General features: G+C 42.9%; 1 protein-coding gene across 3 annotated transcripts in view; it reads right to left on the bottom strand.

Annotated features, from left to right (window-relative positions):
* Nucleotides 1–12,426, bottom strand: part of STX18 (syntaxin 18) — a 118,151-nt gene that overhangs the window by 32,187 nt on the left and 73,538 nt on the right. For all 3 annotated transcript variants that reach the window (XM_037742228.1, XM_017539157.2, XM_017539159.2), the window contains 3 exons: nt 2,347–2,462; nt 436–513; nt 204–270 (listed from right to left, as the gene is read on the bottom strand). In XM_037742228.1, the coding sequence (XP_037598156.1) occupies nt 204–270; nt 436–513; nt 2,347–2,462 (261 nt within the window). The remainder of the gene's footprint in view (nt 1–203; nt 271–435; nt 514–2,346; nt 2,463–12,426) is intronic.

The following is a 12,426-nucleotide window of genomic DNA, read 5'->3' as shown; positions in this document are numbered from 1 at the left end:
CCTCACGGGAGTTTGCTGTGGGCCAATAAAGTGGCTGGCATAGAGCCTGGCACACAGTGAGTACTCCATAAGCACCAGCTATGGCATTTTGTGAAGATGTTCAAACACGGTACGTTGCATAGGGTAAGTGCTCGGCAAACTTGAATTGCTATTATTAGTAGTGCTATTATTAAATAACAAACACCAAGAAAAGCAATACTTACAATCTTTTCTTATCCACCACTCTTTTAACTCGGATGGCTCTTTGTTCTGAGTAAAGTTTACATACTCCTGTAGCAGGGGAAAATACCAGAACAGAGACTGCTTAAAACAGCTTCTCAGGCAAAGCCATCATTAAATATCATGAGATACTACAGTCTTCAGCTAGCAAAGCAAAATTCTGCATCACATCTATTGTGAAATGCCACATTTGACCTTTAAGAGAAAATGAAATACTTTTTAAGTAATCTTCAATGAAATCCAAAACAGCAGTCCTGTGCTCCTTCACTTGCTGGGAATGTATCTCCTTGTGAGCTGTAACAGAAAAGGACAACATTCAGGTCTTCGTATTCAATTATCCTAAAGAGCAATTCATCAGCTTCCTCAGAACACTTTCTTTATTGAAAGTAGTTTTTAAAACACAGCTATAAAATGAGTCTTGTGTCAAGTGACACTACATTTTTAAAAGAGTAAGATTTATTAGGCTTTGCAAGAGTGAAGGATTAAACCTGTAGAAAAACTACAGTCAAATAATTTATGGTTTATTAGAGCACTTAAGGATAGTATTTGACGCAGCCACTTCCTGAGTGCTGACCCCATCTGTGTTAGCAGCTCAAGCTGACCTTCAGGGAACATGTTTAAATCAAACTGAAATCACACATTCCTCCTGCCTGAACTGGTGCTGCTTTTCAGCCTGTAGTGCCCCATCCTCTCCCTTGGCCACTCACATTCTGTGAGTCCCTTAGACAATGAGTCAAACTTTCTGTCTCCAGGAAATCTTCTATGACTCCGAGCCACAAAGATGCCTTTCTCTTGGGAACTATCCCACAGAAGTGTGGTAAAAAGCCAGACCTACAATCTATACCACTGGTTTTGATGAGACAGTGACCACAGACTGAGATTGAATGCCTACTGTGTGCAGGCACTCTGCTAGTACTTTACATATGCACTGCTAATTACAATAGCAATTCTGAGTTTCCTCATTTTACATATGAAGGTCAGAGGCAATAAACAGCCCAAGGTTAGATGGTTTCATGTGTAAATGCAGGTTTTGTTAATATTCCTGTGTATTTTTGGGGTATCTCAATGACCATACATGCCCTTCAGGGTAATGGGCATGATTTATGTCTTTACTCTAGGGCTGCTTAACCCTTGATTCATGTGGGGATTTCAGAAGCTTTGAGAAATTGCGTATGAATTTTGTGCGTATGTACATTTTTCTGGCAAGAATGCCTATTGCTTCCATCAGTCTCCAAGTGGCTGGTCAGCATTCTAATGAAAACCTCCCAAACAAAAGTCTGTGTTGTGAGCACAACAGCATCTGGCAGCTTTGAACTCTACTTACTATTTAATATACTCTGTATCTGCCTAAGCAAATTAAAAAAGAATCAGGAAAGAGGTGTGACTTGGGAAGCCATCTCATTGTCTCGGGGAGAATTAAACATCAATGAAAGTGAGAAAATAACCACCCTAGTGCCAGACATGGTTCTAAGCATGCTGTAGGAATTAACTTAATTCTCATAACAACCCAAGAGATACATCCCCTAACTGTCTGCATTTCACAGACAAAAAACCAAGGGCCAGCGAGATTCAGTAACTTGCTGAGGGCTATATGGCTAGGATGGGCGGATGGCTGTATGGCTAGATGGCTGGGGTGCAACCTAAGCAGCCCTGGCTCCAGAGCCTTCCTCCTAACCTTGAAGGTTTGATAGGAAAGTTTACCTGAATACTGCAAGTAGAGAGCTTAAGTACCCTAGGCTGTCAACCCCCATCCCACTAAATGCCACACAGAACAGAGGCACACGTGCACATGAGCATGCATACACACACATACACACACACACACACACACACACACACACACACACACACACACGATTTGTCTCTGGCCCCTTGGTAAATTTTTGGTTCTGTTTGGAGAGGTCCTTTCCATCTTCCTCCTCCCACTGATTTAACTTGAATGATACAGCCTTTTCATTACTTTTAACAGCTTTGGTTAAAACACTGATCAAGAAAGCAAAGATTTTAATGTTTTAAAACCTAAGTGGAAATAAGAAGAGAGAGTTTTAACTGGCTGCATCGTATGAATCTTGCTTAACTGTTTGCTGTATTCACGGTTGCCCGTTTGCATCTTTCAGAGCACTTTACCTTCTGTTCGTAGTTGCTGAATTGCTTCTGAACAGGTCCTCATGAATATCTGGGCATCCTGGTCTATCTGGTCTCGTTCTGAGTCTGTCATCCTCCCATAGTCAGACATGGTATGGCTAAAAACAGACAGAGAGCAAAGGGAAGGGCGGCAGCAAATGATAACATAACAGTCTGAGTGGGATGGGAACGGAAGAAAAGGCCTCCCTTATCAAGTGACATTTAAGCGGAGACTTGAAGGGTGAGGAGGAACAGGCCAGGTGAAAAAGAGAACCATCTAGACAGAGAGTTGAACCAACACATATGAAGGGTGCATGGTAGAACCCCCTCTGGAATAGACCCACTGATTCAAGGCACATAGGGAGTGGGAGAGGGAGAAGGGGCATGGAGTCAGGCTACAGCATAAGCCAGGCTTATGAAGAAGGTAGGCTCTGCCTTTGAGAACAATGGAACAGCTACTGAAGGGTCTCACACCACCCAACGACTGAATTAGAGGGTAGAGGATGTTCCCTAAATATTCCAGGCACACTCCCATCTCAGGGCCTTTACACGTGTTGGTTGTCTCCTCCTTCTGGAATGTTCTTTCCCCAGATAGCTGCATAAATGGATCCCTTACTTCTTTTAGGTGTTTACTCCATGTTGCCCTCTTAATGAGGCCTTCCCTAGCCCACCTTTATAAAACTGTGCCCCCCCGACATTTTCTATCCCACTTCCCCTCTCCTTCCCCACAAAGATACTCACCCCACTCCAACATTCCATATATTTTATTTAATTTTTTCTTGCCTGTCTCTCCCCTCTAAAAATGTAAGTTCTACAAAGGCAAGGACTTCCGTTTGTTCACTGCTGTATCCCCATCATCAAGAGCAATGCCTAGCATTTAATAGGCCGATCAATTAATAAATCAGTAACCAAATACTTTTGAATGAACTGAACCAATGAATGAGCCTGAGTTGGAGAATGTGCTTGACACACAGCTACATCTGTGCTCCCTAGTAAGTTCCTCCTGAACTGATTCTTTCCCCAACCCAAGCCATCCCCTTCCCAAAGCCTTCTCTAGGAAACTTAAGGCACAAATAAACAGGGAATGCATCCATCCTGAGCACAGGCCTCTCTAAAAAAGAAAGGGTTTAGGTGAGCATGGGGTCCTTCTCAGTCCCAATCACCAGACAAGCATCCTCTTCTCCCTCGGAGTCACCCTTTCCCCATGGTCCCCACCCCTCTTCCACAATTCTGGGCGAGAGTTGAGAGTTGGAAAAAGAAATCCCACAGGCTCCTAGGGAATAGATGATCCTCTCTCAATGGAACTTGAAGAGTGACACAGAATTAGTTCCTTATTCCAACGTTCCTTAGGATCTTGTTCTATTAGTTGCTTAGGCTTGGCATGGCAACCATGAGAGAAAGGACTCTGTCTGAGGGAAGACCCAACAGTGAGACAAGGGGGCCAAGCCAGCAAGCTCAATCCCCTCTCTCCAGCCACAGCCTACCCCCAGCCCCAGATGAACAGCTTCCTTCTGCGGAGGAGTCAGAGTAGCAAGCACAGGGGTCAAAGCCTTACGTTCATCCCCACCAGGAACCTTCTCATCGGAAATAGAGGATAACGGGGTCAGGGACAAATGAATCAGAAAGCTACCAACTTAGAACATGTATCCTGCGGACAGAGCAGACCTAGAAATGACTAGTTCCAAAAACATTAGATTAACATCCTCCTACTCTATATTTTGATTTAATGGAAACTCAGATCAGTGAAATTGAAAAGGTCTAAAGGTTAATTTGATAAAACTGATTACTCAATTAAAAGGTAATGTTCCTTTAGGAAACATTATATATATACATTAACCTTTTAAATTGAAAATTGACAGTATGGTTATTCTGTTACTAAGAACAACAGAAATCAAGAAAGTTTTTTTCTCCCAAGTGTTATTGTTTTGTTGCCAGGATATTGTGGAAAAGGTCCATCTACCAGAAGTGGAGACATTATTTTTAATTAAAATCATTCAGAGATCTAGCCAGAGGCTATCTAGGTTGCATGCTGTTCTGCTCTAGTAAAATGTCATTATTAAAAAAAATTAAATGGGTCAATAAAGTCTGAGCTCTACATTCCAGAAAAAATTACAGCTTCCTAATTATGTCAAACTAACAAAGCCTCGTAGGTCTGAAGGCAATATTTCTACACATATTCTTTCAATTCCATGATCACACTCCAAATAAAATGTTCCTAGGAGCAGGCCAAGGCCAGTACATTGCATTAAGAGGGCGGAAGAATAAAAAAGAAAGGCTTTAAGCAGTCTACCAACTTTGGGAGGGAGAACTTGATGAGAGGCAGTAAGGGTGGCCTTTCTCCACCTGGAGAGAACGTGGGCTACCGGGGGGATGCCTATTCCCTAGTCCTCATGTTTCTCTGGGAACCAACCTCCCCAAATGACACCTGGCTTCCTCCCAGGGCCTCCTCTCTCTGGTCCCCTGGAAGAAAGCATGGGGTGTGCATTTAGTCACCACACCTTTCTCTCTCCTCTCTTTTGCCAACTTAGAGACAGGAGAGGCTCTGCTCTGTTCCTCTCTCTCCTATGTTGCAAAGGAGCCTGTCCCTGCTGTCTGTGCTCCAAGGGCTGTGGCTCTTCAGTGGCACTAATGGCTGAGTGTGTATGTCTAATTCATGAGCAGAGTATCAGCAATGCTACCCACCTGCAAACCTAAGCTTTGTCTGCTGACCTAGATTTTACCAATGATAAAGCTGATACAACAATGTGGGTCTCCACTGTGTCGATCTGACTCCTGCCTCCATTTGTTTCTTTCCTTCCTTCCTTCCTTCTCTTCCTTTCCTTCCTTCCTTCTCTTCCTTTCCTTCCTTCCTTCTCTTCCTTTCCTTCCTTTTCTTCTTTCCTTCTTTCTTTCTTCTTTTCTTTCCTTCTCTCTCTCTCTCCCTCCTTCCCTCTCTGTCTCTGTCTCTCTCTCTCTCTCTCCCTCCCTCTCTCTCTCTCTCTCTTCTTTCTTTCTTTCTCCCTCCTCCCAACTGTCTCTGGCAGAAAACAGAGGTACGTTTGGTCTTGTTCAATAATCAATATCCTCCAACCCCCTGCAACTGCCTCATTGGTCAAATAGGGTTACAATTTTTTTTTTTTTTTTTTTTTGACGGAGTTTCGCTCTTGTTACCCAGGCTGGAGTGCAATGGCGCGATCTCGGCTCACCGCAACCTCCGCCTCCTGGGTTCAGGCAATTCTCCTGCCTCAGCCTCCTGAGTAGCTGGGATTACAGACACGTGCCACCATGCCCAGCTAATTTTTTGTAGTTTTTTAGTAGAGACGGGGTTTCACCATGTTGACCAGGATGGTCTCGATCTCTTGACCTCGTGATCCACCTGCCTCGGCCTCCCAAAGTGCTGGGATTACAGGCTTGAGCCACCGCGCCCGGCCATAGGGTTACAATTTAATTATCATTTACCAAGAGACTTCTATGTGCCTGGAATTCTCACACCCACCTAATTTAACCCTCACAAGAACATTATCCACATCTTATACAAAAGAAATCAAGCACAAAGGTGAGTTACATACATTCACATGATAAATACGTGGAAGAATTGGGACTGGAACTTAGGTGTGACTGGCCCCAAAGCCCATGCTGTTTCACAGAAACCAAAATAGCATGTGGAGTAGAATGCAGTGTGCACGAGTTGGCAATAAACAACTGGCCTCAGGAAAATGAGCAAAAGACTGAGTTTCTAGCTAGGCACCATGGCACATACCTACAATCCCAACTACTCAGGAGGCTGAGGCAGGAGGATCGCTTACTTGAGCCCAGGATTTTGAAGCTAACCTGGGCAATGCAGCAAAACCACCTTTAAAAAAAAAAAGACCGAGTTTCTAGAATGAGGTGATGGACCTGACAAGACTAAGCATGTGTTGGGGACAACAGTTCCATCTCCTGAAACTATCTGCCTGTAAGTGGCAGAGCTGGCAATGGCCCCAGGGAACCTGATCCTCAGTCCCAGCATCTGCTGCCATTGTAGCTGGGAGAGGGGAAGGCTTAGGCCCTCTTTATTGTGCTGAGACAAGGGTCCATATTGCAGTAGTCTGGGAACACCGAAAAACAATGTGCAGGAGCCTCCTTTTGCTGTTTGAGTACAAGTGCCTTAACATCATCGAAAGCTTAAAATGACTGCAAAGTTGGCCAGGAACAGTGGCTCACACCTGTAATCCTAGCACTTTGGGAGGCTGAGGCAGGTGGATTGCCTGAGCTCAGTAGTTTGTGACCAGCCTGGACAACATGGTGAAACCCTGTCTCTACTAAAATACAAAAAAATTAACCGGGCGTGGCAGTGTGCGCTTGTAGTCCCAGCTACTCGAGAGGCTGAGGTAGGATAATTGCTTGAACCCAGGAGGTGGAGGTTGCAGTGAGCCAAGATGGCATCACTGCACTCCAGCCTAGGTGACAGAGTGAGACTGTCTTCATTAGAAGGAAAAAAAAAAAAAAAAAAAGACTGCATCTGGATGCCACTGTGTTGTTCTTTTTGCATTGCATTTCAATGATATTGTCTGGTTTGAACCTCTCGACTGCCTCCTGAGTGATTATCCCTCTCACTGTCGGCTTTGCAAACTTTTTCCGAAAAGGGCCAGAGAACAAACATGTTAGGCTTTGTGGGCCTTGCAGCCCATCACAGCTAATGGACTCCGCTGTTGTAGCATAAAAGCAGCACCAGACAATATGCAAACAAATAAATGTAGCCATGTGCCAATAAAACTTTATTATGGACACTGAAATTTGAATTTCATATAATATTCACATGTGATAAAATATCATCATATTTTCTCCAACATTAAAATATGTAACTAAAATGTACATTTAAAATGCAGATTTGGCCTGCATTTTGACCTCTGGTTTAGAGGAAGACATTGAGTTTCATAGATTCATAAGGTTTGTAAGGAGCGGTGTGAATCAAACCAACACTCAAAGCATTTACTTTGCTAGATGTCTTTTCAAGGAAAAAGGAAGTTAATATGGGATTTCTTCTATGGAAGATATTTACAACCGCCTCGTCAACCTAAGTTGTCAGATACTAAAGAAAGAAGCTACAAATTGATAGCTTTATATAAGCTTTGTAATGTTTTACAAAATCCCTGTAGCTTCCAGTTTTACAGCCTATCGAATTAGTATTTGATACACACACACACCTCTAGAAATAAAATTGACACTGCAATCCAGTGTTAACTATTTTAACTGAGAATTTAAAAATAAGGTTTTCTTGGTAGTAGTATGCATCAGAATAATTATTTTAGTATATTCCAAAATAATGCAAATGAAATGCACTTAAAAGCATAAATTTGCCTATGTATGTTAAGTGTAGATAGACAAAGCATCAAGGATTATTTAAAATTCAACTGGGGTATACTTGTTTTTCTCTGTTGGAGAATTTATATGAAGTATTTCCATTTTTGTATATATTGACAAAGTTAAAAAAAAATCAGAGATTTATTTTATACTCTCTATCTTTGTGAAAGGAAGGCTTCTGACATGCAAACATCCCTTGTTTTACAAAGATGAAATCCTAAAAAGATGCTCCTAGTGATGTTATCTTATCTGTCAAATACAACTTTTTCATTAATTTACACAATACATTTGAAGATGAGTCTCACGGTAAAATGCCATCCTAAAGCCAGGTGCGAATGGCGCTAGGGGCAGAGACAGAGACAAGACACCTGTACTGCCACTGCCCGTGGAGAGCTGGAGTCTATTCCAGAAATTGTTTTGTAAGTGTTAGTTAGGATGACTTTTTCTCTTTCTTTACAAATGGCATTTTCAATGATTTGCATCATTCCTTCATCTGCTCGATAAATGTTTAGTGTGTGACAAACTATCCTTTTCATCTCTGCATGTTTTACAACAGGGCAGACACTGTTGGCAGGCTGCATGCACGTGCCAACCCCTTTTAATCTGAATTCCCGTCCTTTACCAAGGTAACTCATACTCCTTCGGAGCTCAGCTCAAATGTCACTTCTTCAAGGACACTTTCTCTGACAGCCTAAAATTCCTCAAAAGCTACCTGTTCTCATTAGTTTCAAAGAACTTCTTAATTTCTGCTTTAATTTCATTATGTACCCAAGAGTCATTCAGGAACAGGTTGTTCGATTTCCATGTAGCTGTATTTCTGTGAGGTCAGTGTGACATCCCTCTTATCATTTACAGTTGTGTTTGTTTGAATCTTCTCTCTTCTCTATTAGTCTAGTTAACAGTCTATTTATATCATTAATTTGTTTTCCAAAAACCTGGATTTTTCCCAAAAAGTGGCTCCTGGATTTGCTGATTTTTTTGAAGGTTTTTTTTTTTTTGTATCTCTATTTCCTTCCACTCAGCTCTGATCTTGGTTATTTCTTGTCTTCTACTAGCTTTGAGGTTTGCTTGCTCTTGGCTGTCTAGTTCTTTTAGTTGTAATGTTAGGTTGTTAACTTGAGATATTTTTAGCTTTTGATGTGGGCATATAGTACTATAAATTTCCCTCTTAACACTGCTTTAACTGCATCCCAGAGATTTTGGTATGTTGTATCTTTGTTCTGTTGGTGGAAGCACAAATTAGTTCAACCATTGTGGAAGACAGTGCGGCAATTCCTCAAAGACCTAGAGGCAGAAATACTATTTGACCTAGCAATCCCATTACTGGGTATATATCCAAAGGAATATAAATCATTCTATTATGGAGATACATGTATGTGTATGTTCATTACTGCAATACTCACAATAGCAAAGACATAGAATCAACCTAAGTGCCCATGAATGAATGATAGACTGGATGAAGGAAATGTGGTACATATATACCATGTAATACTATGCAGCTATAAAAAGGAACAAGATCATGTCTTTTGCAGGGACATGGATGGAGATGAAATCCATTATCCTCAGCAAACTGATGTAAGAACAGAAAACCAAATACCTCATGTTCTCACTTATAAATGGGAGCTGAATAATGAGAATGCATGGACATGGGGTGGGGGGCAGGGGGGAAGCAACACAAACTGGGGCCTGTTGGAGGGTAGGGGGGTGGGAGAAGGGAGAGCATCAGGAATAATAGCTAATGGGTGCTGGGCTTAATACCTAGGTGATAGGATGATCTGTGCAGCCAACCACCATGGCACACATTTACCCATGTAACAAGCCTGCACATCCTAAACATGTACCCCCAAATTTAAAATAAAAGTTGGAAAAATAAGAAGCTACCTGTTCTCTATTTTTGCAGTACCTGTCATATCTGCAATGCTACCTGTTTGCATGAATACTTTAGTAGCTCCATGAAGGTAGGGCAACTATGTTTGTATCTGCTCACTACTTTATACTCCATGCCTGGCATAGTCTGTGACTCATGGAAGGCACTCAATAAACAACTGCAGAGTGAATACACTGATGAATGAATCAAATGGATCAAATCATGGCACTATAAACATGCAGAGATGAGTAGGACACAGTTTTTCACCTCAAGAAATGTGGTAGAAGCAATTATGAACAAATAACTCTTTTACCAGGTACCTGTGAGAAGTACCATAAGAAAAGCACAGAAAAAGAGCTGTCAGCATTTAGAGGCAGGAGAGATGGCTTTTGGATAGGAAGGCAGGGCCAGGACAGGATCTACAGAGAAGGCGGTGGTGAGAAATGGGTCTCTCAGGATGGAAGCATGTGACCATGTGACATGTGTGAACTGGAGAGAAGAGCAACAGGCAAAGCTGTCAGTGTGAGTAGAGGCCTGGAAGCCGAACAAGCGTTAATTCTGAATGCAGCTGTAGGGCACAAGAAGGAAAGGGGGAGGATGGAAAAGTGGGTGACGGTAATGAAAAGTCTTGCTTATCTAAGAAGTATGGATGGGCTATATCCTGCAGGCAGGGAAGGGATCTGAAGAGGGAAGCAGGTGATTCCATCTCTGATGATGAGGACTACACCTGTGCCTTCCAGGCAGACCAGGAGAAGAAGGGACAAAGCAGGGAGTTGAGAATAACGATCAGGCAAGTGACAAACACTGCACTGAAGCAGTCTAGAGGGGATGGGAGGAGCAGGCAGCATGCTGGGAGACAGTGCTGCTCACAAGTGCGGGGCGAGCAGGACAGTGGCAATGGGAGAAGCCTGTGCTCATGACATGCATTTAGGATCAACTGTAATTGCCCAATGGGTTCATCTTGCCCACTACCCAGATACAGCCAATTTATTAAGATGGGGAACTGCAATAGAGAAAGAGTTAAATATGCATAGAGCTGTCTGAAATGGAGACTGGAGTTTTATTATGACTCAAATCAGCTTCCCGAACATTTGGAGGCTGGGTTTTTTAGAGATAGTTTGGTGGGCAGGGGCTAGGGAGTGGGGAATGCTGATTGGATGGGCTGGGGACGAAATCCTAGGGAGTCAAAGCTGTCCTCCTGCACAGTCAGTTTCTGGGTGGGGGCCATAAGACCAGATGAGCCAGTGTCCTGGTCTGTGTGGTGCCAGCTGATCCATCAGAATGTGGGATCTGAAAATACTTCAAACATCAATCTGAGGTTTTATAGCAGTAATGTTATCTATATGAGCAACTGGGGAGGTTAGTGGTCTTCTGGCCTCTGGGTACATGACTCCTGAGCCATAACTTCTAATCTCGTGGATAACTTGTTCGTGTTACAAAGGTGGCTTTGTCCACAAGCAAAAAGGGGGTCTGTTTCTAGGAGGGGCCATTATCACGCTTGTTTCAAAGTTACACTATAAATTAACTTTCTCTCAAAGTTAGTTTGGCCTAAGACCAGTAATGATCAAGGGCATTTGGGAGGTTAAAGGCAAGATGGAATTGATTAGGTTGGATCTCGTTCACCATCATAATTTTCTCACTGTTACAACCTTTGCAAAGGTGGTTTCACTATCGGCATACTGGTGAGAGAGGAAGTCACAGTAGGTGGTAAGAATGTGTGGTGGGAAGGGCAAGGATTCCATAGCCAGCCCAGGCTCAGAGGCTCACCAGCTGTGATCTTCAGATTACGTCACTCCTATGCTTTCACTGCCTGCCTGCCACATGACTTACTAGCAGTGCCACCCTCACAGGGCTGAGGTGAGGACCAAGGGAGATAAAATAGTACTAACTGGTGCTTATCAGAGTACCTAATATAAAATAAACATTCAGGATGGAAGGATAAGGTGGGCATGGGGAGTGGGTGCGAGGGTAGCCAGGTAGGTAGACAGAACTTTTTTTTCCTAAGTAAAGTAGAGACAAATACAAGAAAAGGGCCTGAAACAGAGCCCTGGAGTTCTTATGGGGTAGATGAAGGACAGAGACAAAAAAGAGTGGTGAGAAGAGCCAAAAATACTGTAATGGAATTCAAGGGAATGGGAAATCTCAAATTTCAAATCATCAGTTGGTCAACAGGATCAAAGGCTGTGGCAAAGTGGTAGAGCTGAGGAAAAAACCATCAAGGTGCTCAACACCATTCTCATTAGAGAATGACAGGCTTCCAACATAGTGACTGGCCATTTCACATTTACCATGGAATTGGACAGGCTAGCCTGAAAGTGCACTGTAAAACTTTTTTTCCCTTTTCTCCCTATCTCAAGACGTAACTGAAGGCTTACTGTAGAAACCTTTTTCCTCCTTAGTCTTAGAATACAGCCTTGAAACGTACTTTCTTTGAAACACCATGTCTCCTCCCTTTCTCCCCATACATTCCCTTACACCATGCACATTTACCTAACTGTATGTGTCTAATTATGTGCTTACCGGGAAGTTCCAGGGGCTAACTTGAGACAGACTGAGCATGGAGACCTAAGTGCAAAACTTCAGTGATTACCTCCAGGTGGTTAGTCTACAGCCCGGCCATTGCTGACATGACAGCAGCCTGCACTGTAGCTCCCAGAACGAGACACACAGACCTAGTACTCAGCACCACTCCTGCTTTCCCACTGTTAGCTTTGGACATAAAGTCACCTTCCTTTCGTCCTTGTTATTGGCTTTGCAAGTGGTAAGCAGCTGAGCCTGTGCCTGGCTATGTTATCACGGTTAAAATTGAAAAGCCTATTTACACCAAATGTTGGCAAGGATAGGGAGCAATTATAACTCTCATGCATTGCTACCAGGAGTGAAAAACCACTTTG

Source organism: Cebus imitator, unplaced genomic scaffold (assembly GCF_001604975.1).
Source record: "Cebus imitator isolate Cc_AM_T3 unplaced genomic scaffold, Cebus_imitator-1.0 Scaffold117, whole genome shotgun sequence".
Lineage (NCBI taxonomy): Eukaryota > Metazoa > Chordata > Mammalia > Primates > Cebidae > Cebus > Cebus imitator.
The sequence above is the reverse complement of the archived record's forward strand: the minus strand, read 5'-3'. Positions and strand labels throughout refer to the sequence as shown.